The 27,202-nt window shown below is 35.7% G+C and overlaps 1 protein-coding gene across 4 annotated transcripts in view; it reads right to left on the bottom strand.

The window, feature by feature from the left end:
* R3HDM1 (R3H domain containing 1) overlaps positions 1 to 27,202 on the bottom strand; it is a gene marked incomplete at both ends in the record, with an annotated part of 102,375 nt that overhangs the window by 5,885 nt on the left and 69,288 nt on the right. For all 4 annotated transcript variants that reach the window (XM_084244938.1, XM_084244936.1, XM_084244937.1 and 1 more), the window contains 5 exons: positions 191 to 335; positions 2,094 to 2,266; positions 4,467 to 4,570; positions 21,571 to 21,722; positions 24,791 to 24,945. In XM_084244938.1, coding sequence (XP_084101064.1) covers positions 191 to 335; positions 2,094 to 2,266; positions 4,467 to 4,570; positions 21,571 to 21,722; positions 24,791 to 24,945 — 729 coding nt within the window. The remainder of the gene's footprint in view (positions 1 to 190; positions 336 to 2,093; positions 2,267 to 4,466; positions 4,571 to 21,570; positions 21,723 to 24,790; positions 24,946 to 27,202) is intronic.

The following is a 27,202-nucleotide window of genomic DNA, read 5'->3' as shown; positions in this document are numbered from 1 at the left end:
ACATATTACTACTTCAGAGGATTGGAGTCTAAGGGTTAGAAGAGATTATATGGTAATAACTGACTGCCTCAGTGAAGGAAAAAATGATAGTATCTTCTAAAAGACAGTAGCACCAAGGTAAATTACATAATGATGGAGAACAGATGTCTTAAAATTCTCTGAGAATGTGACTAGTTTCCCTCACACTTACCTTGCCCAGGGACAAAAGGCCTAGAAAATTGGGACATGATGGAAAGTGGTGGTCCAGAGGGACGTATAGTTTTCAGGGTGGAGAGCTGAGCTGGTGTTGGTGACTGTGCTGGTGAAATAATGGGACTACTGAGTTGAGGGCTGTGCTGTAATTACATCAAGAAAATGGGTCAGCATTTTAGTTAGATTTTTTATAATTTCCTTTGGGACAAAAATTTTTATTCTTTTTGATTACAAATAAGTACTTCTCACTATTGAAATATGTAGTTGTTATTAAAAAAACCTAAAAACAAAAAACCCCAAACAGTATAGCAATAATTTTCAACTCCCAAAGATACACATTGTTAACAGATTATTTCTATGCATATGTATCCATACATCTATCTTTTACAGAACTGTGAATAGACAATATATCCTACTTTTGACTCTTACTTTTGTACCTTGACAGTAATATTGTAGATAATTTTTCATGATAGAATATAAACATCTACACCTTCTTTTTTTCACATTTAACATTTCATTTTTAAAAAATTCATTCTTAAAACAGTTGAAAAAATTCAGTTTTCCCAAATATTAACATTTATTCACATTACTTGTATCTCTTTTCTGAACTATTTGAGAATGAGTTGTTCATTTTATCTGGAGATAGTGTCTATTGCCTAAAAATAAGGACATTACCTTATCTAAATAGCCATAGAATTAGAAAAATGTTAATAACAGATTAACATTATGTAACACATGGAGTTTATTCAAATTTTGCCAACTGCCCCACTATTAGCAATTTTCCTTTATAGCAAACAAAGGAAAAAAAAATTCTCCCCTCATCTATTCCCAATCCAGAATCAAGTGCTGCATTTAATTGTTATATCTCTTTAATCTTCCACATAACCTGTTTTCTAATTAGTCTTCCTAAATTTTCCCAATTATATACATTAAAAATATTTTAATATTTTCATCTGTTTAATTGCAAGTAAGTCATGAGCTACATTATAAGTGACCTTGGTCCTTTTAATTTTGCTATGATTCTGTCACTTGCATTAAACGTATGTTTTCTTTAGTTTATTCCTTTTTTTTTTAACGATTTATTTATTTGTGCATACAAGAACTGGGGTACAGGCCAGAGGCACAGTGGGTGAGTGGATTCACCAGAGACAGAGTGGGGGAAAGAATAGGCAGATTGACTGAAGTACACTGCTGAGGGGAGCAGTGGGCGAGTCAGGAGAGGTCTGCTGCGCCATGTGGGTAGCTTCCTGGCCAGGGATCGAACTCGTGCTGCAGTGACTGCGGATAGCTTCATAGGGTGTATCTTAACCCCTGCGCCACCAGAGAGGCCCTTCTTCTTTTTTTTTTTTGACAAGAGTGTATACTTCCTTCCTTCATCACACAGGAGTGAAATGTTTGGTAATGCTACAGTTGATCAATTGCTTCAAGTGTTGTCTATGTAATATATCCACTTAAAAGTTCCCCATAAACCCTATTCTAGTGTTTTTGGTATCTGTTGGTCATTATTACTTGATGCACAATTTTAATAGGACTCCAAAACGGCGCTTTTTAAAATTCTACCAATGCTTTTACATCTATTAATAGGAGTTGTTCAATGAAGAATGTTCCCTCATCAACTTTCTGGTTCCATTAAAATATAGTTCATATGGGAAAGGTAGGATATCTCCTTAATTTTTTTCTTTGCCCAACTTTACAGCTAAATTAAAAACATTTTGGATATGCAAATCTGGGGTATAATAGTAAATACTGAAAGAAATGATATGGATATAGAGAATGTTCAAACTTATTTACTCATTTATTTGAGAAGATTTCAAATTCAGTGTCAAGCCTCATCTACATCAATTGATGTGATGAAAATATTGCAAATTTGAAAATTATAATAAGCAAAAGAAGCATCTTACCTGAACAATATTTTCTACATTACTAAATTCCACACACTTCTGTCCTCTCTGGTGATCACAGTAATATTTGTTTTGTTTCCATTGTGGGGGCGAGTGAGCGCGAGATTGTGGATTGTTTGGTACATTTAGTTGCATCATCACCATTCCTCCACCAGGTGGCAGAGGTGGCATAGCTGAAAATCAGAATTAAGACAGGATGCTTTAGCAAAGAGGTGGTATCTTATTAAACAATAAGATAATCACAAAAATTTTAATATTAGATATGCAAGCCACATTTAAGCCTTTGTGCTTTTTGCTACAAAAGTGTGCTTAAAATTAGGTTTTATCTGTAAACCTAAACATCTTGCTCATCCTGAAAATACCAGATCTACAGTTACTCAGGAAAGCCAAATTACCTCCTACAAGACCTAAGGCAGTCTAAATAAGTTCTGAATGTTGAAATGAATTAACTTGAAAACAGAAACTAATCTAAATAAATGAAGAAAAACTTTGAAAAATTAACATCACACATAAATTTTGACAAAGAGAAAAAAGTCATTTTTTTGGGTGAATCAATCTGATATAGTAGAAAAATTTGTGACTGTGGCAATTAGAAAGCAATTTTAGTAGCTTGAAATGTCCTGTGACATTGGGAAATTTCATTTAACCTCTTTTGTTTCCTTATCTGAAAAAGGAGGCTAAAAAGACCTCTGTGGCAGACTTAAAGAGTCTTGCTGATCAAAAGTATATAAAAACATGGCACAGAGGGTGGCCATGAGGTGGCACAGAGGGTTGAGCAATGTGCTGTGGAGCTGTCCACAGCCTCTGCAGCGCAAGTTCGATTCCCGGCTGGCCAGGGAGAATCCCACATGGCACGGCAAACCTCTCCTGCCTTGCCCGCTGCTCCCCTCAGCAGTGTCTTCAGTCTGTCTGCCTGTTCTGTTCCCTGCTCACTCTGGTGAATCTTCTCACCATCCCATGCCTCTGGCCTGTACCCCAGCTCTTGTATAAAAGTAAATAAATCTTTAAAAAAAAGCATATAAAGTCATTTGCTAATTATACAATAAACTTTTTTTAATCTATTTTCTTATCTGATTTATTTCTCTTGTGTACTGCAGAACAAGTAGTATTAGGCATGTACTTTGCCACCCATTTCTGTATAAAGAAAGGTAGGACACTATGCTCTGCCTTCCAAAGCCACACTCATTCTGCGGCAACTAAGGAGAGGTTTTAGTTTTCTAGAAATAGAACTAACTTGATTGGCTAGTAAACTAGAGAAGGACAAGCATCTTTGGTATTTCAAAGTTCCTTTAGTCACAGCAGCCTATACTACTACTCATTTATTTGATAATCACTTATTGTTTGTTTCTCAGATATTACATGTCAAAAATCATTACAATATGGTGTTATGATAAAGAATTATATAAAAAAACTTTGGAAGTAGAGAAAAAAGCAACAAACTGTTTTAAGGACTGGGGAAGACTTTTTAAAAAGAGGTGATTTTTGAGTCTAACTGTAAAGATGAGCAGGATTTTGGCACACAGGATGGTGGGTAGGCATTAGGAAGCACAAGGACAAATCTCTGGCATGAAAAAGCATAGTGTACTCTGTAAACAAAGTTCTATGACTTGAACACAGAAGTATAAATAACAGAAACAAGAGGCTTGTTTGCTAGGTTAGATGAATTTGTTTCATTATAATAAATTTTGAAATTTCAGGATTTTTTTGTGTGATGGGGAAGAGGAAAGTTGGATATGGAGGAAATATGAAGTAAAACACTTAAAAAATTACTGCAATAAAATGTAAAAAGAAGTGACCAAAAGTAGCAGCAGTGGGGAGGGAAAGAAGCTATTAGATTTGTGAAAATGACAATGGTATGAACCTCAAAGGGAAACACAGAAAATTTGTAACTTTTTACTTTCTATATATTTTGGTTCCTATCCATTAGGTGAAATAAGGGATGTAGAAGAGGGACAAATAAGAAGGCTAATGTGTCCTTGATACATAACAGGGATATATAGTAGGCAAATGGCTACATGGTCTTGATTTAGCAAAAATTAAGATTTGGGAGGCGCTGGCAAAGAACAGTAGTTGAAGCCTAGAAGGTAGCTAGATAACCAAGGAAGAGCTTGAAGAATAATGAGAGAATGTTTAAGAAAGGATCCCAGAGAATATTCATATGTATAAGGCAGGAAAGGAAGGACAACCTGAGGAGGAGAAAGAGTAGTATGTTAGCAATAGCAGCAGAAAATGAAGAAACAAAGGTGAACATGCTAACGCCATGATTTTGTATAGCACCATAAGCATCCTAGCACACAACAAGCTTAAAACCTTCTTCTAAAAATGCCTCAGAAACTTATTTTTCATTACCTTTTTAAAATTATCTACCCATACCTGTACACTGGTGGCTTTGGAGCTGTTGGGAACTGCATGGTGAAGTAGTTCGAGGAAACTGTACTTGTTCTGGTCCTGGATGTTGCAAGTAACCTACTGATGAGCTATGGGGGAAAAAGTCAAAACAACATGAAAACATAGTACAATGAGATGGAATGATTATAAAGATTCTCTGAATATGTAAGTTCTACAAATTAATTGGAAGTTTTCAAATAGCAGTAAAAATCAAATCTAACTCTTTCCTCTATATTATAAATACTTTATTGCACAAAAATCACTTCATGTTTATGGCAGTAACACTTTGTTTTTTAAACCAGCCAAAAACAACTCCCAATTCCACTACTTCCCATTTTCCAATTTATTCTATTTATGAGTTCTGTGTTGTTTAAAACAGCTTTCTAGTATTATTTAATTTGCCTTCTGAAAGAATTACAACACAGTGGAAAAAACTATAGAGTTAGCTTTTATTTTTTTTTTAAAGAGTTATTTATTTATGCATACAAGAGCTGGGGTGTAGGCCAGAGGTGCAGGGGGCAAGAGGATTCCCCAGAGATAGAGCGGGGAGCAGGACAGGTGGACTGACTGAAATACACTGCTGAGGGGAGCAGGGTATGAGACAGGAGAGGTCTGCTGTACCATGTGGGTCAGCAACCTGGTAGGGGATCGAACTCAAGGCCCTAGAGTTATCTTTTAAATAGCACTCTTACTTTAAAATACAATTATTTATATAATACACTAGAAAGAAAGTTTTGTTGTCATATCAAAAGTTTCTCCTTTGAAAGGCAGGATAGAAATAGAAGGGGACTTTTAAAAGTAAAACACCACAGCTAATTCCTGAAGAAGTTCTTATTTTAAACTTGAACAGGAAAATAAAACACTAATGTCATGAACTCAATTAAGGTCATTCTCAACAAAAATCAATCTTCCCACATATACCAAGCGTTCTGTCATAATTTTGTAGGAGCTACCACTTCTCAGAGTATGATACAGTCAGTTAAATTGGTGCAAAATGCCACGACAGGATACATGAAGACTGACATATTACATGATGAGACAGACAAGTTTCTAATGGATTTTCTATAATGTTCATGTTATTCCTACAAGGTTACATAATTCACAGGTAGAAATTTTCAATTCCTCCTGTCACTTATTTTCTTATTCTTATTGTTTCAGAATCAAAGTCACAATGAAAAAAAATTAGATACATTATATATTATTATTTCTTAATAATAATATATTTATTTTTGCAAAGAGGAACAGGGTGTAGGAGATGGGTGCAGGGAAAGGGGGGTTGAGAGGATTCACCAGAGACAGAGTGGGGAGCAGAACAGGTAGATTTACTGAAATACACTGCTAAGAGGAGCAGTGGGCAAGACAGGAGAGGTCGCTGCACTATATGTGGGCTAGCTCCCTGGCTGGCGATTGAACTCAGGCCATAGCTGTGATAGCACTGAGACTTAACCCCTAAGTATACCACAAAGTATGAGTGGAAATTAATGCCTGGTAGTGAAATATACTCACTAGATATTGTTGTAAATTCATGTGGTTTTCATTGCTATCTATTTTAATCGCTTATGGCATTTAATACTTGACCCATGGATAAAGGATGTTGAACACAACTTGGGTTTGAGTTCAAATTCCACTTTTTACTTTATGAGTGTTAAAATATTATCTAGACTTTTCTCTACAACAAATGTGATTAATCCATGTCTTATGAAACATGGATATAATTCTAAGTACAAATAGTCAAATGCAAAAGTCTACCAATTTGTTAGTAACTACAGAGTCAAAATATGCCACTATTTTTAAAACATGAATACAATGAAAATGGGTCAGTTCCCATTGGGATTACAGATTAAGGGGAGTTTCTGTCAAAATGTTCCAAGGACTTAAAACAGTAATATTCATTGACTTATTAATTTACCTCTAAGAGCTCTATGCCAAGGAAGAAATATTGTTCATAAGATGGCTCAGTAAAGTGGAAAAAAAAAGGTATGACCTAAATGTTCTATAGTGTGCTAAATAAATTATAACAGTCATAAAATTGAATAATAGAACCATTAAAGTAATATTTACAAAGAAATTATTTTACATTGTGTAATTTTGAAACACCACTAAAATTCATCTTAAAAAAATTTTTTTTTAAGATTTATTTATTCATGCATACAAGAACCAAGTACAGGCCAGATGTGCGGAAGGGTGAGAGGATTCACCACAGACAGAGAGGGGAACAGAACAGGCAGACTGACTGAAATACACTGCTGAGGGGAGCAGCAGGTGAGTCAGGAGAGGTCTGCTGTGCCATGTGGATATATCCCCGGCCAGCTGGGATTGAATTCGCACTGCAGAGGATGCGGACAGCTTCATACAGCAGAAGATTACTATAACCAGATGACATGACTGAAGATTTCTGATGGTAGATTGAGACTGTCAGTTGAAATTAAACCTCTGATACATTTAAAATCTTAAGTTTTCAGTCCCTTTTCATAGGCTATTTATAGTTTTACACATATATAAAATTGTGTGTGTGTGTGTGTGTGTATAAAGTTATGAAATGTATGCATATGTGACTTTTGGGAAATTACCACAGGGTATACACATGTTTAATACCAAGAGAAATGTTCAGTTTTTCCCAGGGTTTTATTTACTGCACAGAGCTTTAATTTCTATTTTGCTGGAATTATTTTTAGACATTTACTTTTCCTCAAGTATTTTAAAATTAAAATTTCATCTCTTCAATAGGTTTAAAAATCAATCAATCTTTGTTAAATGTCCTGTGGTATATTTTTCCTTAAAAATACTTTTGTTTTTAAAGATTTGTTTTACAGCTTTCTCTTCACTTTAAATAAAATTTTTAGGAAAGACCAAGATTCTTTTCACAGCATTACTTAGCTAACTCAATAAATAATGAAAAATAAGCTACATAAAATGTATAATTTGGTATTTTGACATAGAGGTATACCACCAGCCCCCAAAGTTGCCCCATTCCTTTTGTAATCACGTCTACCTTGCCTCCCAATCATAGTTTCTCTGCCATTTCCCCTGAAATCACTACCATTCTACCCAGGGTTAATACTCATTTGCTTTGTCACTAGTATTAGGTTGCATTTTCTAGAATTTTATATAAATGGAATCATACAGTATACATATTTTTGTCTGGCTTTTCTTCACTCAGGATAATTTTAAGATTAATCCATGTCATTTTGTGTATCAATATTGCTTAGTGTACTGCCAAGGAATACGCCATTGATGAATATGAAGTCTGGTGTGATTTTTCATTGTCTATATGTAATGTGTCTTTTTTTCTCTAACTACATTTACAATGTTCTCTTTGTAACTTTCAGGTTTCTTTAGTTTGGAATTTGCTGAACTTTCTGGATGTACATCCAATTTTGAAAAATTTCAGTCATCAGTTTATTCAAGTATTTGTTTTCTTTTTCCCTCATTTTTTAAGATTTATTTATTTATGCATATAAGAGCGGGGGCACAGGCCAGGGTTGCAGGGGGTGAGAGGATTCACCAGAGACAAAGCGAGGAACAGAACAGGCAGACTGAAATACACTGCTGAGGGGAATAGCAGGCAAGCCAGGAGAGGTCTGCTGTGCCATGTGGGTTGCTCCCTGGCTGGCTGGGGATCGAACTCGTGCTGCAGAAGCTCCAGATTGCTGTGTGGATTGCTTCATAGTGCGGTGCTCAACCCCTTATGCCACCAGGGAGGCCCTTTACCCCTCATTTTTGAGGATGGCAATTACATGTATTAGGCCCCCTGAAGTGCACAAATGCTTTTCTCATTTTTTTTTCTTTCCCCCTCTTTAAAGTGGCATTGTTTCATAGTCAGTTTTAATGGATAGATTTTTCTTATTGTCTTACTCATTGCATATTTGGCTGTTTTTTTTAAGATTTATTTATTTATGAATACAAGAACTGGGGCACAGGCCAGAGATGCAGGGGGTAAGAGGATTCACCAGAGACAGAGCAGGGAACAGAACAGGCAGACTGACAAAATACACTGTTGAGGGGAGCAGCGGGGGAGACAGGAGAGGTCTGCTGCGCCATGTGGGTAGCTCTCTGGCTGGCCGGGGATCAAACTGGTGATGATGCAATGGCTGCAGGATAGCTTCATAGGTTGTGTCTTAACCCCTTGTGCCATCAGGGAGGCCCATATTTGGCATTTTTTTTAAAATAAGAAGTTTTTTTTTTTTTAAGATTTATTTATTTTATTTATACAATCACTGGGTACAGTCAGAAGCATGGGAGGGTGAGAGAATTCACCAGAGCCAGAGCAGGGAGCAGAAGAGACAGACTGACGAAGTACACTGCTGAAGGGAGCAGCGGGTGCGGCAGGAGATGTCTGGGCGCCATGTGGGACCCTTGCCAGCTGCCATGTGGGACCCTCGCCAGCCGGCCGGGGGTCAAACCAGCGTTACAGAGGCTACAGGCAGCTTTGCAGCCCAGTGCTCAACTGCTGCGCCACTGGGGAGCCCCCATATTTGGCAATTTTTTATTGGATGCCAGGAAGTGCAAATTTAACCTTTTGAGTATTGGATATTTGTATTTAAAAACAACATTTTTGAGTTCTGTCCTAGGCATCAGTTACCTGGAAAAAATTTAATCCCATTGGGTGTTGCTTTATTTATGGAGAACCAGAACAGCTTTAATTCAGGGCTAATTCCCTTGCCCCCCTAATGAGACAGTACACTTTCAATTCTTCTATTCAATGTCTCATACATTGATGAGGCTTTGGTGCTCTGGCTGACAGCAATACATTCCTGTCCTTATGTGAGCTCCAGGGATTGCCTTTCCTGTTCTCTGAGTGATCTTTTCCTGGTCTTGAGTAGTTTCTACATATACTGGTAACAATCAGCAACCAACTAAAACTCAAAAAGGTTCTTCAGTAGGGCCTCCCCGGTGGCGCAGTGGGTTGAGCACAGCACTGTGAAGCTGTCCGCAGCCTCTGCAGCGTGGGTTTGACTTCTGGCTGGCCAGGGAGATACCCACATGGTGCAGCATACCTCTCCTGCTTCGCCTGCTGCTCCCCTCAGCAGTGTTTTCTATCCCTCTGCCTGTTCTGGTCCCCACTCTGTCTCTGGTGAATCCTCTCACTCTCCTGCACCTCTGGCCTGTACCCCAATTCTTGTATAAATAAATCTTTTTTTTTTATAAAAAGGTTCCTCAGTAGCTCTCTAGAGCTTTGTCGTTATAGCTCTCTTTTCAATATTTTGCCCATTTTGGCTTCCTAATTTCATCTCTTTAATACACAGAGAGGCTCTCCTTGGGTTCACACCCCCTGACTTTGGCCGGGAAACCCTCTATGGCATCCAGTTGGAGCAATCACATGACTCACTTTGCTCTCTCAGGGTTTACTGTCCACCGTTGTCTAATGAAAACTGCTGTTTGATGTATTTTTTTTCTGATTTTTAAGTTAAGATAGGAAAATAAATCCAGTCCCTATTACTGTATCTTGGATGAAAACAGAAGTCAGGAGGATGTAGGTTTTTAAGTTTCTCTTCTCAACATGCTTCATATTGTCCCCAAGACAAAATAAAGATACAGAAATCAGCACAGTCCCAAGTCACAGAAGTTGTTCACAAAACAAAATACACAGGATATGCCAGAGGGGCACTTCTAACACAAACCTCTTCTACATTCTAAATTTGGCCTATCTCAGAGGATTGATTGTTGATCCGGGTTGCATATAGCCTGGAGAAAAATCCAATAAAATGGCAAGACTTTAACAATCTTGGGCTGTGAAGAAAATCACTGTGGAATTTCAGAAACAGTTTAGAAAAGCCTAAAATTTGAAAAAGAAAGCAGTAAAAATCTAACAAACAATATAAAAGTCAGCAGAAAAGATGAAGAGAATTACTTCTCTCTTTTTAAGCAATATATTTTGTTATCTAAATTACTCCTTCATGAAATTCTCTTGTATCTTACAAAAATTTTTTTTAAATTAAATAATCTTTACCTTTTACTATAAGACTTCATGAACTATATATAAAATTATTATTTCCTCCTTAGAGCATTTTAATTTATTATATTCCATCTATAAAGTTAAAAATGACCTCTTCTCGTAATATCCAATTTTTCCTCTTCTTTAGTAGTCTACATTTCCCCAGTAACATTTGACTGTTAAATCTTTAAAATCTCCTTTATATGTTGGTTTCCATATCCCTTTTGCACTTAGTAACCATCTAGTACAGGAGATGGCAAAATACGACCACTGGGCCAAATAAGCACACTGCCTGCCTTTGAATGACCTGAAATCTAAGAACAGTTTATTATATTTAAATACTTGTATAATCTGATGGGAGAGAACACTAACTTTGAACTCCAAATAAATGAAGTATTACCCTGCACTCAATGAATTCATTCTCATTAGCAGACATGCATTTAAAAAAAAACAAACAGGGGCTTCCCCGGTGGCGCAGCGGTTGAGCTCTGGGTTGCGAAGCTGCCCACAGCCTCTGCGGCGCCAGTTCGATCCCCAGCTGCTCCCCAGCCACCGGAGGAGGATCCCACATGGCGTGCAGACCGCTCCTGCCGCCCGCTGCTCCCCTCAGCAGTGTACTTCTGTCCTTCTGCCTGCTCTGCTCCCTGCTCTGGCTCTGGTGAATTCTCTCACCCTTCCGCGCTTCTGACTGTACCCAGTGCATGTATAAACAAACAAACAAACAAACAAACAAACAAATAAATAAAACATGCCTCTATTTAAAAAAAAAAACAAAAAAAACCAAACAAACAAAATAAAAAAAACAAAACACAAGAACTGTGCTCAGTTGATAAAAATATTTTGAATTTTTTCAATATTTTTGGAATTTTGTTTTCTTTCTTGTTGTATATATAGTTAACATAATATATTCACAATTTTATATCTTGGCCTATAAATCCTAAAATATTTCCTGTTTGGTCTGTTACAAAAGTGTTTGTTGACTCCAGATCTGGTAGAAGTATTTTGAAGCAGATGAATCCAAATTACAATCACACTAATCTCCAACCCTAAACAACTCTACTGTTGCTAGTGGGACATTTCCCATTAAGATATCTCAAATTTCTCTTTAATCCTCATTTATAGTATAACCCAATATTCACTTCTTAGTTGCAAGTGCCTCCCAGATTTATCCCTTTCCTAGTGATATCACTACAGTTGAGGATCTTGCCACTTCATTCTTTTTTTCTATAGAATTATTTATTTTTTGTGCATACAAGAGCTGAGGTGTAAGCCAGAGGTTCAGGGGGTGAGAGGATCCACTAGAGATAATGGGGAGCAGAACAGGCAGATCCATTGAAATACACTGCTGAGGGGAGCAGCAGAAGAGACAGGAGAGGTCTGCTGTACCATGTGGGTTAGCTCCCTGCCTGGGGATTGAACTTGAGCTGCAGTGGCTGCAGATAGCTTCATAGGGCTGCATCTGAGCCCCCTGCCACTTCTTTCTTATGACATTCTTCTGCCTGTGGTCTCTGACCAATCAAAACTTCTAATGACTACTTTGTTAAAATGTAAACTGGATTACATTAATCTCATACTTAATAAGCCTCAATTGCTTGTTACTAAGATTCTAATTTTTTGTAAAGATTTATTTATTTATGCACACAAGAGCTGGAGTAGAGGCCAGAGGGGGGTGTGTGTGTGTGTGTGTGTGTGTGTGATAGAGAGAGAGAGAGAGAGAGAGAGAGAGAGAGAGAGAGAGAGAGGATTCACCAGAGACAGAGAGAGCGAGAGCGAGAGCGAGAGACAGAGAGAGCGAGAGCGAGAGCGAGAGAATTTACCAGAGACAGAGCGGGGAACAGAACAGGCAGACTGATTGGAAATACACTGCTGAGGGGAGCAGTGGGCGAGTCAGGAGAGGTCTGCTGTGCCACATGGGTTGCTCTCTGGCCAGCCGGGGGATTGAACTCATGCTGCAGTGGCTATGGACAGCTTCATAGGTTGCGTCTTAACCCCTTGCGCCACCAGGGAAGCCCCATTATTAAGATTTTAAATTATAAATTTCTCAGCCAGATCACTTATTCAAACTGACTTTTCTCTATTCCAACCTAAAAAGAAAAATTCAGATACTCAGTAGAAATATATTCAGGCATAATGTTCAGTGCAGAAGTTGCAGAATAAAGCATTCATAAATAATTTCACACATGCAAAAAAAAAATTCAGTGACAAAAAAAATTCCTATTCTATCTCAAAAAACAAAAATACTAACTTTTCCTTCAGAACCACAAGGCTTTCACCTACTGCTATTTCAGTGTTAGAAAGACCCCCAAACTATAAGCAGTGATTATTTTGATGAAGAATAATTACTTTGCAGAAAGGGCAATGGTAAGGCAGACTTTTATTTTTAAAAAAGATTTATTTTTATTTATTTGTGCATACAAGAACTGGGGTGTAGGTCAGAGGTGCAGGGGGTGAGATATTCATCAGAGACAGAGTTGGGAGGAGAACAGGCAGATCTACTGAAATACACCACTGAGGGGAGCAGTGGGCAAGACAGGAGGGGTCCGCTGAGCCATGTGGGTTAGCTCCCTAGCTGGGGATCGAACTCATGTGCAGTGGCTGGTGATAGCTTGACAGCACTGAGACTTTAACCCCTGTGCCACCAGGGAGGCCCCCAAACTTTTAAAAATTTACTTCATGTGCTTTTATATAGTTTCATTTTTAAACTAGAATTTATGCAATTTAAAAGCAAAGAAAATACAATGTTTAAAACATGATTCCTAAAGAAGTTCACATATTATACGTGCTCTGAAAAATGACTTGACTGAAGCACACTAATATTTGAACAATTGCTGTCTGATGAGATTGTAGCTGATTTGCATTTTTACATTTTTATGTTTGGAAATACTTTATATTTTCAAACTTTCTACAATGACTATATATCATAGGTATAACTACAACACCATAACAAGCTAAAGAGAGGGAAGACTGTTTTGATAGATAAAATAGAGATGTAGGAGAAATATTTGGGTATTTTTCAACAACAGAAACTCACTGAGAGACTGAGGAATAGCCATATCTAAAATCAAATTGCTTGTGTATAAAGTGAAGAGCTTTTTGTATGAAGTATCACCTCTTTCCCATTCTTTTGTTAACACATCTCTTTTTATTTCCTGTATTCTTTAAAGGTAATTATCTAAACAATATTTTAGTCTAAAATATTACTATTATTCCTTGTTTCTCTTGACTTCACAAAAAAAGAAATAGCTATAGCACCATTCTCCTTTCCCACCAGAGATTGTTTCTGTCAATAAAACTTAATTTACTCATGAGTTCTGCTGATATATTACTACAAAAAACAGCAAACGGCTATTATATACAGAGAAGATAAAATGAATGTTTTGAAAAGACAATGCTTTACAACTAAAAGTTTTCTTAGATATTAACTTGCTTTTTAATATCAATAGAAGTGAGACTTGACCAAAAGATATGGTTCAGGGCCTCCCTGGTGGCGCAAGGGGTTATACACAGCACTATGAAGCTATGGGCAGCCACTGCAGCCTGAGTTTGATCCCCGGCCATGTCAGCTAACCCATATGGTACAGCAGACCTTTCCTGTCTACCCTGTTGCTCCCCTCAGCAGTGTAATTCAGTCATTCTGCCTGTTCTGCTACCTACTCTGTCTCTGGTGAATCCTCTCACCTTCTCTTCCTCCCCCACACTGACTTACCCTAACTCTTATATACATAAATAAAATAAATCTTAAAAAAAAAAAAAGAAATGGTTCAGATTAAGGCTTTAGTTCCAAAAAATATTTCAAAGGATGGCTGAGGCAGCCAAAGAACTGAAAATGAAAAACTAGAAATTTAGAAGAAATGGATCCAAGACAGGTTCCAGAAGTAGAACAAAGAGGACATTAGAGGAATATTAGGATACAAAAATGAGCAAAGATCAGACTGGGGAGGAAAAAGGGAAAAGACTTAAAAGTAGCTTTTCTTTTTCATTATTTTATAAAGATTCTGTGAAGCAGTTTTTAGACAGTCCTGAAAAGTAAAGGTTACGGTCTTCTCAAGTTTTGCTCGCTGCACGTTTAGCCCTTTGAGATTACACATCAAAGACAAAGGTATAGTCTCCTTTTGAGTTTCTCAAGATAAAAATGGAAAATGAAAGACAAAGTAGGAGGAAAAAGCCACCAAAATGAGAACATTTTAGAGATATTCTCTAACCTAGATTGCTACTTTTGAAAACTCTGTAGGGATGAAATTTTCTCTTCATACAAAAAACAGAAAAATCCCATGGTTAGTTGTAAAATTAGTCTTTCTGATCAGTATATGGTTTGCTGAAAGTGACATGGCACATGACTTGTATGAGGTTATGCTAAATCTTCATAGCACACATAACAACACAAACCAATCCAAATACAAAGTTGTCTCAGTGATAACTGAAAGGCTGAGATGAAATTGAAAAAAAAAAAAGCACCAAAAAAAATCCCAAAACATTCAAATTCTACTTTTCTGCTTAAAGAGGCTCTGCAAGAAAATGAGGTTGCTAAGCAACTCAAACTGAGGAAGCTATTCTCAAAAACAATGTCTCAGTGATTTTATAGACATCTTATTTCTTTTTACAATCTGGTAATGGAAAGATCATTATAGTCTATTTAGTAAAAACATAATAATGTTCAGATAGGATTCTGTAGTTTAAAGTCTTTGAACACACTTTCCATCTAACAAATTGAGATTTGTTATACTTGTTGGTGTGGAGCAATTTATGTTTTTATCTTAGGACACTGGGTCTTGGACGAAAACTTACTAATATTAGGTAACAAACAGATATTATGATTTCCATGTAAAATATTAAATATTATGGCTACATGTGTACAGCTGAAGTCCAGGGATAAAAACAAGACTAGAGGGCTGGCAAGGGTAGGTCAGTGGGTTTTAATTCTTGTTGCCCCAAACATCAAATGGAGGCTTTAAAAAATGGTGCTCAGGCTTAAGATGAGGCTCAGACAATGAAATGAGAATTCAAGAAGACCAGATGTTATGATCAGTATTTCAAAAGATCCTGTAAGTCATTCTAACACACTGACAAGGTTAAGAATTACTGGTAGATGATGTTAGTAAGGTAGGGTGCCAGAAATCAGAAAGTAAGAATTCAGGTCTTCAAGTTAAATGCGATGGTTAACTTTTCCTGTTTTCAGTATCTGTGTAAAATAAAAATCACATATTTTTATCCATTTCTGAAGGACACTGTGAAGACAAATGAAGTTATAGAAATTTAAAAATTGGACAAAAAATAATTTGGAAAGGGTAGTTTTGATGGCATTCTAAGCTTTCTGTAATAAAAAGTGTTCCAGTAGCAACGAAACTGAAGGTCAAGAAAATGCTGGTAATGCAGGTAGGGCTCAAACTATAATGCTAAGATTAAAGATGATAATGTGGCTAGCAAAACTCCTATCTAGACATATTCTGTTCCTTACTACCCTTAACTTATCCCTTCCTTATATCCATTTTGCACAAATATCTGTTTCTTAGGCATAAAATTAGTTTCCCATAGAAACTGTAGCTCTAGGGCCTCCTTGGTCGAGCAGTGGTTAAAGTGTCAGCACTATCAAATTATCATCATCCACTGTGGCAAGAGTTGGATCCCATCTGATGCAGCAGACCTCTCCTGTCTCTCCCACTGCTCCCCTGAGCAGTGTATTTCAGTAGATCCACCTGTTCTGTTCCCCACTCTGTCTCTGGTGAATCCTCTCATCCCCCACAACTCTACCCTACACCCCAGTTCTTTTTTTAAAATACATTTTTTAAAAATGTATTTATTTATGTATACAAGAACAGAGGAAATATAGGGTTAAGTTACGATGTGCCTTTAGTCAAAATATTTTTGTCAACTGATCAATACAAATTTGTTTTTATGTATGCTTCTATTTAAAGACACCTTATTTGGTATATATTTCTTATAACTAATTACATGTGGTATTTCTTCATAATAAAAGTTTGAGGATGGTTTACATTTTCTTGAGCTAGAGGAACTTGACCATAAATACTTTTGGCATTCAATCTCCTAATATGCTGTTTCTTTTTATTAGTTGTCAGCCCACTAATCCACAAACTCAGCTGCTTTCTGCTCTTTTCCCATAGCTTCATCACATATTTTAAATATTATTTTTGCACTTTCTGGAGTGCTATATTATTGATTCATTAACATTTATTTGATGGTCAGCAGCAATAGATCTCATGCCTGAACACACATATTTATGCTTTAAGACACTTTACAGCTATTTAGCTCAAGAACACTTGATAGAATGGGCCTCCCTGGTGGCACAGCGGGTTGAGACCTGCGCTGTGAAGCTGTCCGCAGCCTCTACAGTGCGGGTTCGATTCCCAGCCAGCCAGGGAGAAAACCACATGGTGTGGCAGACCTCTCCTGCCTCGCCCGCTGCTCCCCTCAGCAGTGTCTACGGTCTGTCTGCCTGTTCTGCTCCCCACTCTCTCTGGTGAATTCTCTCACCCTCCTGCACCTCTGACCTGTACCCCAGTTCTTGTATAAATAAATAAATAAATAAATCTTTAAAAAAAAAAAAAAAGAACACTTGTCAGAACTTCAGCACTATGTTTGCGGGTCATTTTAGCAGTGAAATCACCAAGAGGGGAAAAAAAGTGCAAATATTATAGCACTGAATAGACTGAAGAGAACATTTGTTCGTAGTATGAGAGCTAAAATAAGGAAACAGAATGTCAACTTGTTTGACCTCAGTTGGTCTATGTCCAGTGATTCAAATATTTTCCTATTCTACACATGGCTGTACATGACTTAGAAAGCACTGCAAATATTTATTTTGGGATCACAAATAAATTTTAGCAAATAGGCACATTAGCAAAAACATATCCACAATGAGGGTTAATTGTATATATATTCCTTTATATAAATAACCCTGAAGAGATAATGCAATGCACTTTATTTCTCAGTTTATCTTAATAAATATACATTTCAAATAAACAGATACATTTTCATAAACCCACAAAAGGGAGTATCTTTTAAGAAGTACTGGTTTGGCGCATCAGAAAAGATCAAAGATACAGATTCTGGTTACCCAGAAAGGACAAGTAATTAAGAAAAGAAGAAGTAATAATAAAGAAATTTACATCTTACTATATTTAGTCTATTTGGGAATAACACCCAACTTGAAAATATTTGCTGATATAAGGACAAATAAGTGATATCACAGCTTCTTTCAGCTTTCTTTTTTTTGCTTTTTGGGGAAGGGTCTAATCACCACAAAACAGAGTTCAGAACCAGGTTAGCATCAAAGATACTTGACCTATTAATGTTTAACTATTTTCAGTGTATTATATACATAACAATAAGGCAAGTGTATATTTTAGAGTAATTTCCATATACAAAGTCCTATACATATAATTCCTCTTACCAATCCTGTGAGGTATTTTACCTTATTAAAAATGAGAAAACCAGGTACAAAAAGACTAAGCAACTTACCTAAAGTCATAAAGACTTTAAGTCACTTTTTATTGTATTCCCAAACCCATATTCTTTCAAATCACATCATGCCACCAATAACAAATGCTTAATGGCTCCAGATTGAGTTATCTAAAAAAGTAGTTAATTTAGAATATTTCATGCCTCAATATCAGGTCAGTAAGATCTATGAAGAAGAACCTCAAGGAACATGGATATAACTGGGCTTCTGAGTAAATGGCAGAGAACTGATCCATCAGGCATGCAGGTGTAAGTACAGTACAGTAAAACAAACAAATATAAGATGGTAGAAAAAAATCTACTTCAGCTGTAATACAATATTTGAACGGACCAAATTTTCTTACTATTATTTCACACATGATATGGCCATAACAGAAGAACCAAAGAAACCCCCAGTTGTAGACATTTTAAATTTAAAAATACTCATAATTCTACTTCCTGTGTCTGTGTGCTAATCAATTCCACTCATGTTTCCGTACTCACATCTATGTTGGTATATAATTAGGTACAAGGAGAAAGGTAAGGAAGGATACAAATGAGGATAGTAACATGGGTTATTCAGCATGTGTGCATGTAGGAAATGATCCAGGCAGAAGTGGTGGAGAGAGAGAAGGCAGTTTTAGTAACAACAAAAAAATGCTTGTATGACATGCTCCCATTTATGTAAAATTATGCTTGCAAAGAAATTAGAAAAATACACACATAAATCTCCAAACTATAATGTTCTAGACTAATATTTACTAATTTGATATTCATGATAAATTTTAAGGGAAAATATGTAAGATCATACCTATTCATTAGAATCTGAGAACCGACATGCTTGTATTTATTTATGTATATGTTTATATGGGCAAAAGGCTAATGCACACTAATTCTAATGAAAGAATACATACTAGGTCATTAACAGTGGTGACTAGGAGGTGGGGGCAGAGTGGGACAACATAATTTGCTTTCCTTTTTTACATTTTGCATTGATGGTTTCGTATGAATCAACAAGCATGTTTACTTTATAATAGAATTAAAAATGAGTTATAGGAACAAAGCAAAATTAAGACCACTAATATGTTATATAAGTAATAATTACATAGGTGCACAAACACACATGTGTAAGTTAGTCTTCCTTTTGACATTAAAGAAGTATATTCAGTATTAATTTACTAAGCTTTTACTGTGGGCCAGGACTGGTCTAGGGTCATACAAATCACCGCTATACATGTAAATACACTGAAATATGTAAGATAAAATATATAATTTATACATGCTAGTAAATCTAGATTAATGAAGGCATAGTCTCTATATATAATCTTTTAGATAGTAATTCAACAATCTGATTAATAATAAAGTTGTCTAAGTTGGAATATTATGGCAAATAAAAAAAAATCCAGAATCAGAAATACAATTTTCTGTTATATTTTAGAAAATACATTAGCGACTTACAAATGTGTTTTCACCCAAAGGGTGACATTAATTAATTCTGATTATGACTTGACTTTCTACTAAATAATGAGTCCAAAAGGTACCAGGATACAAACTGGACAGGGCACACACTCCTACTTTGTGTATAACCAATCTATTCCTCATGTTAGTAATCTGTAGTTAGAATAAATCAATACCAGTTTGCTAAATGATAACTAATTATTACTGTCAATTTATAGATAGGCTATTTCAGTTTATCTACCTTATCTAGGTCACAGTCCTAAATTATGAGTTATTCCAAAGAATTTTTCTCGATTCAAGTTGGAGTCTGTGGGGAATTTCACTTATCTTTTAATTGCCATTTTTCCAAGCTGAACTTCAGGCCAAGGCTAGCTCTGTATTTTCCTAACAAAAGGAGACCCAGAAGGGGCCTCACTGGTGGTGCAAAGGGTTAGGCTTCAGCACTATGAAGCTATTTGCAAATATTGCAGCACTAGTTCGATTCCAGGCTAGGAAGGTGACTCACGTGGCGCAGCAGATCTCTCTTATCTCACCCTCAAAAGTGTATTGCAATCTGCCTGTTCTGTTCCCCACTCTGTCTCTGGTGAATCCTCTCACCACCGCCCCCAACATGCTGGCCTGTACTCTAGTTCTTGTAAACATAAATGAATCTTTAGGAAAAAAAAAAAGTAGTCCCAGAGATTAGGAATATGTATGGTACTTTCTAAACCATAGTCATCAGCATTTACTCGACAACTTTTGGATTTTGCCATCATACTTAAAATGAGGTGGAATGTAATGGGCATTCAGAATTGTACCCTTACTTCTCAACATACTCTCAGAGCCAGTTTTCTCAGAAGTCAAGCAGAACTTGTTTCAAGTAATTAATGAATATAACAACATGGGAAAGTTTTTAAATCTAAGGACATGTTACATAGGTTCTTAGTCTTGATCTCTGTTCTTCACAAAAGCTCCTCTGCCCAGGATGAAGGCCTACACAAGTAACTTAGATAACATGCATCTTTTGGTCTCAAGTGAGTTCCTGGACTACGTAACATCTATTTCTCTTAGCTTCTGCTATATACAGGAATGGTTATTTTGGTAATCTTCCCTCAGATAAATAAGACTACATTTTGCTCAAAAAGCAGATAATTCAGCAATTCTCACACTATCTACTTCACCTGTTTCAGACAGAATTCTGACTCTAACAATTCAGAATCTGACCTGGCATTATATAGACCACAAATTTACATAAAAGAGGCTCAGATTGAGAGTGTTTTCCCCTATTTATAGAACATAAATTCATATAAAAATTGGGAAATTTAGCGCAGTATACATTTCTATATTCACTATGTAGTACTACTCCCTCAAAAGAGCTGGAACTTACAATAATAAGAAACTGCAATACAACCAACTTATTTAAAAAGCCTAGACCTCTTCAATCAGGGACCCAGCCATTGGCAGTCACACAGCAGAAAAGCGAAAGGAAATACGTGAATTCTTCTGGGGATTGAGTATGGTTGTGACAACAAAGTAAAACGAGAACCAAGCCCCCATTTTCCCAAGCAGATTCAATAAAGCAAACATGTCAGCACTTCTTCAGCTTTAAATATCACTTAAAACCAAACCAGGATGACAACCTCTTATCAGTAATTGTAACTTAAGACCTGTCTTAAAAAGAGCAGAGGCCCCTCCAGCAAACTTACAAAGATGTCATGAGAATAAATGAAAGATTGTAGTACATTTGAAAAATGGATGAGATGTACCCAATTACTATTATTAATTTAACACTTTAGGCTTACCAAAGAAGTTTCTGCTCTTAAAAAGTTAAAGCAGCTAATAGAATACTTTTTATCTTTGGTTAACAGAGGTACAATCATTTGCTTCACTTAAATGGTTCCCTCCATTTACTGATAACAATGAGTTTCCCAGAGCCTGAAAAATTTCAGCAAGATGTTTTTCTGTATTAAACAAATGCTCTAAACTCCAAAGTCTATGGACAACTATAATACCATTTAGGCACATTGGAGACTGGCCCAATTTTATGCACAAGGGAGAAGATTAGACTCTCCTTAGTTTTGCAAAGGAATGCTTTGCTTATTATACTTATTTGTTAAAATATACATTAAAAAATAGAAAGTATCATCGTTTTCCTATTTTATCCTCCGGTACTGCCTTGTAGGCAACTTTAATATTAACAACAGATTATAATCTTGGTAAAAGATAAGAAGCCATAGAATTAGCTTTCTCAGACATACTCACCTTAAATTATTTTGCTGGCCTGGTGGAATGACACTATAATAAACTGGCATTCCTGCTGTGGGCATAGATCCTTGATTAGACTGATTGGGGAACATAAGAGGTTGTTGATAAGTTTGATGGGCAATTCCTTGAGAACCTTGAGGCAGTGAAACCTAAAAATTGAAAGAGAATTTAAAGGGAAAAAGGTTCTTTAAAACCTTGAGAATGCTAGTATCTCCAGCCTTTATAAACTCTTCAAGTATGAGCAGTTAGAAATAAGCTAAAATTGCATTATTATAGTGCTGCATATGTCACAGCACTACATTCTTTTTTCTTTTTCTCAGCTAAATATTGTTTGTTTGTTTGTTTTTGCTAATATTTATTTACAGTAGGCTAGTTGCATTAGACTATTTAAATAACATGACTCATGGCCCTCAGTAAAAAGTTATTTTAAAAAAGAAACTGTTTCCAAATATGAATGACTTCTTGACATTAAAGGAGTAATATATTTTCCCTAAGAAGAAATCACTTAGGGTACTTAGGGTACCAGTGAGATACAATGGATCAGAAAGAGTGAACTTTTGGGCTTAAGATGTCTACACGTGCTACTGGCTCCCTCTCTTTATTATCTATGTGACACTGAGTAAATCACTTCATTATTCTATTGACCTGACATCATAGGAGAGGTACTAACTCCACTGTGTTTTCTGTTTACAGGATCCAGGCACAGTAGACATTTGGTGAATAGTGGATCTTCCAAACTCTTTTCTACATTATCTACACTGAAACTGTAATGGATTCCTCAATTCTCTATTTCAATTCTCTAATTTCTAGTTTCATAGAAACCACACAGGCCTAATGGAATCTTCATGTACAAGTGCAATATTAGAGTTGGGTTTTTTATGGTAATTTCAGTATATAAAGCCAACATAAAAGTTTTTGATGATTATGATGATGATATCAGCAACAGTAGTAGCAATGATAACAGCAACAATGATAATAATGAAAGTTAACATTATTGGGTACTTTACACGTTGGGTTCTGTTCTAAGAACTTTCTGTGTATCAAGATTTCCTAACAACTCTCAGAAGGTACTTTTATCATTCCTATTTTATAGATAAACTGAAGATGAGTAACTTGCCCAAGACTGTACAGGTACTAAATAGGAAAGTGTCAGGATTTGAAACCTATGCCCTCTGGCTCTAGAGCCCCAATTCTTCTGCCACTTTATTATTCTGTATAATAGGGCTCTCTGATTTATATATCAATGACTAATTTCCAGGTCTTCACAATATAACATGTTTCTGGAATACAACTATTTCTTTAATAATAGTGATTTCTTAATAACTTTCCCTTTGACTCACTTATTGCAACGAGAAAGTTATTGATTTGATTTAGCCAATTGTATAATACAATATATTTCAGTATTTTTGTCTGTGGAAGCAGTGAAACATTCTGAGATTGTAATTTCTGACTGTATCTAAAATAATATATATGCAAGGTTGGTCTAGGGGGAAAAAAAAACATTAAGTACAAAGAAGAGAAGAAACAGTCCTTGACATTATATAGCCACAAAATACACTCTACTAAGGACAAATGATTTTTCTGGCTTATCTTTTACATAACAGCTTATCACCACCCACATTATGTACTAAATGTAATGTAGCAAAAGTATAAAATGGGTTGACATTCATCGCTTGTCAGAACAACACTTCTCATAGTCATTTACCCAGTATTACATGAAAACATGAGAAAATAACTTAAGACTTGTAAAAAAAGCATGCTATAGAAATTAAAGTAACTGTTTTATTTGCTCTACAACATTTTTAATATCTAGTTCCATTAAAAAAATCAAACAATAAAACTACATTATTAGTTAGAATTTATTTAAAAATAATTTCTCACGAGACTGAGTCTTTAAGGGTCAAGAGTAGATCTTACTTATATATAATGCCTGGGCATCTAACAGATACTTAAGGTACTGGATCAGGCAGCATGACCAGAATACTTGAGGAGGGAGAGTTAGCTTTCTCAGACAGATCCTGTCTAATATCTAGTTATGGAGGGATCAAGGAATGGGCAGTATGATGTGCTTAGGCCCAAACAGGAAGGTAAGGAGTAAAAAAAGCATGGGGGATATTGAGAGAAAACAAAGATGCAAAATGTAGTTTCAAGAATGTGTTTCTTTTTTTCTTGGCTGTTTTCTGTTATCAAGGGGCTTCAAAACTAGACATATTCTTAGTATTCAAGAATACTTGACAATTCCACATTTTACATTTCATTTTTAATTTTCTGAAGTCACAAATGGAATATGTTAGTACCTGCTCACATACTTTAGCACCCCTAAAATGTCCTCTTTATGAATTTATGCCCATACTTGTCTTTAGAGCTAGTTAAAGGTTTGTATTTTTCAGAAAGATTTCTATATTAACTCCCTAACCTGTTAATGACTGATCCTTTCAGTTACTGGTGGGTAGACCATTACCAATTTGTTTACATGTGTTTCAATAAAATACAAGCAACATTTATCTCACAAAACAGTATTTTTACCTTGTTGGGATGAATGAAAATGATTTTTGGATTCCCTAACATAATACTTAGCTATGAAAAACCACAAGTCTAATAAAACAAACCCATTTGCAAGTTATTCCCAAAAGATAACGATCAAACAAATTTCTGAAATGTACCATTTTATACTAAAGATATCACACTTATTTATTACATGATAGGCATTTCTACTTTAAAACTAAATTGTAATCCATGATAAAGCATTCTTTTGGGATTAAGGAGGAGGGAATATCACTTCCAGCACTGGAAATTGCACATTCTTTATTCTATAAACACCGATTTATCACCTGTACTCTAACTCACTATTTCAAATACCTATCTCCACTTCTATTTTCCCCTCTCATTACACTCTTCCCTCCTTTCTAAGGAGTTGAAGAATAGAATAAGATACTTGTTTATATACTTATATACAGATGGAAATATAGACACTCTCAGATAACATCTACTTGCCAATATCAATATGGTTCAGGTATTTTTTCCTGAAAATTATATGAATAATAAAGCAATAAAATGAGGGTAAAACAAAGCTGCTGTGACTAATAAAGTTAGTCACATAACACGTTATGTATTACAAAAACATTTTTCCTACAGTAAAAGAAAAAGGTGTGTTGTAGATATCTATACATTTTATTCAAAATCACCTCTACCAAAGTAGGTAAGATTAAAAACATACCTGATAGGATGGCACTGAAGGATAGGGGATCACCACTCCCTGGATCTGATTTCCAATGCTGTTGGGTTGGCCACCAACCAGGCTCTGACTCTGAGGTTGCTGAACTCCAACTATTCCTTGGTAGTTTTGCTGCTGGTTGGGCATAACTTGATAACCTGTAATGGTATACTGAGTTAAATACTGCTTTGAATTTAATTTATTTTACCTAAGGAGATGTTTCTGTATTTTAAGCAAGCACTTTAAATCCTAAAATGACAGTTTTGTTTAAAACAGCAAAATTCAAAAATCCTTGGAGAGCTAGTATTTAAAAGGTTTACAGTTCAGTTAACACAAGTCAGGTACATTATTTTTGCCTTTTAAAAACACATTCAAATAAAATTTGTATATAAATGTGTCTTTTGCAGTTCAGGTAACTGGTAAGGTCACAGACTTGGTTTATACGAGAATAGACAATCCTACTCATGGTCTATTTAAATGTATTATGACATTAAGTTTCTGGGAATGAGGACAAGCTATATAACATGTGGGGTCCAGTGCAGAGGGAACATGCAGGGCCTATTATTTAAAAATAAGTGAGAATTTTTGATTTGGTAATAGTAAAAGATTACATCAAGCACTGGGCCTTGTATAACTTCCAGAGGTTCCATGCCCATTAAGATGGCCCTTCTAGAGACTCCCTCCTCTCCAAAGGAGGAAGGGGGAGGGGCTTTTATAGAATGGCTGCATGTTTAAAAAAATAAAACAAAGTATTAATCCTTACACTAGGAATGTACCAAGGGCTCAATGAAAATGCAGCTAATTTAACACTTTTAAAGGTTATTTCCTTAATGTATTAAGGTCATTTGACAAAGAAATAAATCCTTAAAGAGCTAAGTAATCTGCCTGAGGTCACAAATGAAACACTTAAGTGAAAGCCCCTCCCTAAGCTGAAAGCACTGTTGGTAAATTTAAGCAGACTGTTAAGAGTATAAATTTATTTTTACTAAGTAAACTTATCAATAGTTATTAAGGATCCACATAATAAGCTTTGAGTAGTGAATATGAACTCTATTTTGTCTCCTCCCTAAGAGTATTCCTTGAGCTAAAGGAAGTAGCTCAAGACTTAAGTAAACTATTAGAAGCTACCACAAATCTTTTTTAAGAAGCCAGATAAAAACAATTAACTATCCAGATTCAGGGTAAATGAAGTTTCAATAAGGATGAACCAAACTATAGCACTATCTATACAAGTTTCTACAACCAAAAGGTCAATGAAATGATTCCTCTGACCACATCATAAATCTATTTTGCTCTCTTATAAATGTCAGAAATCATTTCCAGCCTTATTAATCCTTAAAGTAACAGAAGCCATAAAGATCCCATGTCGGTATTGATTGTTGATAGTAGCAACACTGTAGTTACTTGGAAGCCTCTGCTCAAGGACTAAATTAAATCTAGTATTAATTAACTGTCTTTACAGACAAAGTTTATTTGGAACTAAACAACATATTAACAACAAAGTGAAAATATAATGAATTCTTTAACAATGAAGGATTTAGTAAAATTATGCTATGTCTAAGGCAACAGTGTTTTTATGGTCATGTCTCACATGACTTCTCAACAGTCTAACTTTGTACAAAAAAATACATTTCCTTCATTATTTATAATAAAGAGACTGATGTTGTTTCCTAGACTTTCTCCCAATGAATTTTTCTGTGAACATTTAAACTTATAGGTAAGTAAACAAAGAGAATAAACTTCTTTCTTACTCTTTAGCCTAACAATTAACATTCAATCCCTTTTTCAGTCTATCAAATGACAAATATTTCAAATCTATTTCTAAAATTCCAAAATGTGTATGCTGACATTTTCCACCCCTAAGAAAATAAAGGGTAGGCATAGAAATGGTATGTGAATAAGACCTTTTAAGGTGATGGAAATGATACACACACATGCACACACAAGCATACTCTATAGCATTAGAATGTTTTTTAATGAATTTATTTATACCTTCATTCATTCATTTAAATGAGGTAACATTAGGATCCTCCCTATTAGGTATTGCCACTGTAGTAGTATCAGAATTTGAGTTCAGCTCTTCTTACATTTGTATTGAAAGTAATTTTTTACACTGGACTTGTCACAACTGCAGTCCATTAAATTGAAAAAGAGAAACGTGGATACCTGGCAGAACTCACTGTACTATAAAATCTGACTCAAAAGAGTTTGAAGTAGTCACATCCTTTAAAAACCTTCAAGTGTTTTTCATATTGCTTGTGTTTGTACTTCATTCAAAATATACTGAAGGCTACAGTGGCCTTGAAATAAAACTTTGGGAGGGGAAAAAAAAGAGTCAACTTATGTATAAATGTGGGTCTGATTTGTTCATTTAAATTACTAAATTTTGGATATCAACTTTGTATGTCACTTGCC

This window comes from Talpa europaea (genome assembly GCF_964194135.1).
Source record: "Talpa europaea genome assembly, chromosome: 1".
Taxonomy (NCBI): Eukaryota; Metazoa; Chordata; class Mammalia; order Eulipotyphla; family Talpidae; genus Talpa; species Talpa europaea.
Note: the sequence above shows the minus strand (reverse complement) of the source record. Positions and strands in the feature narration are given on the sequence as shown.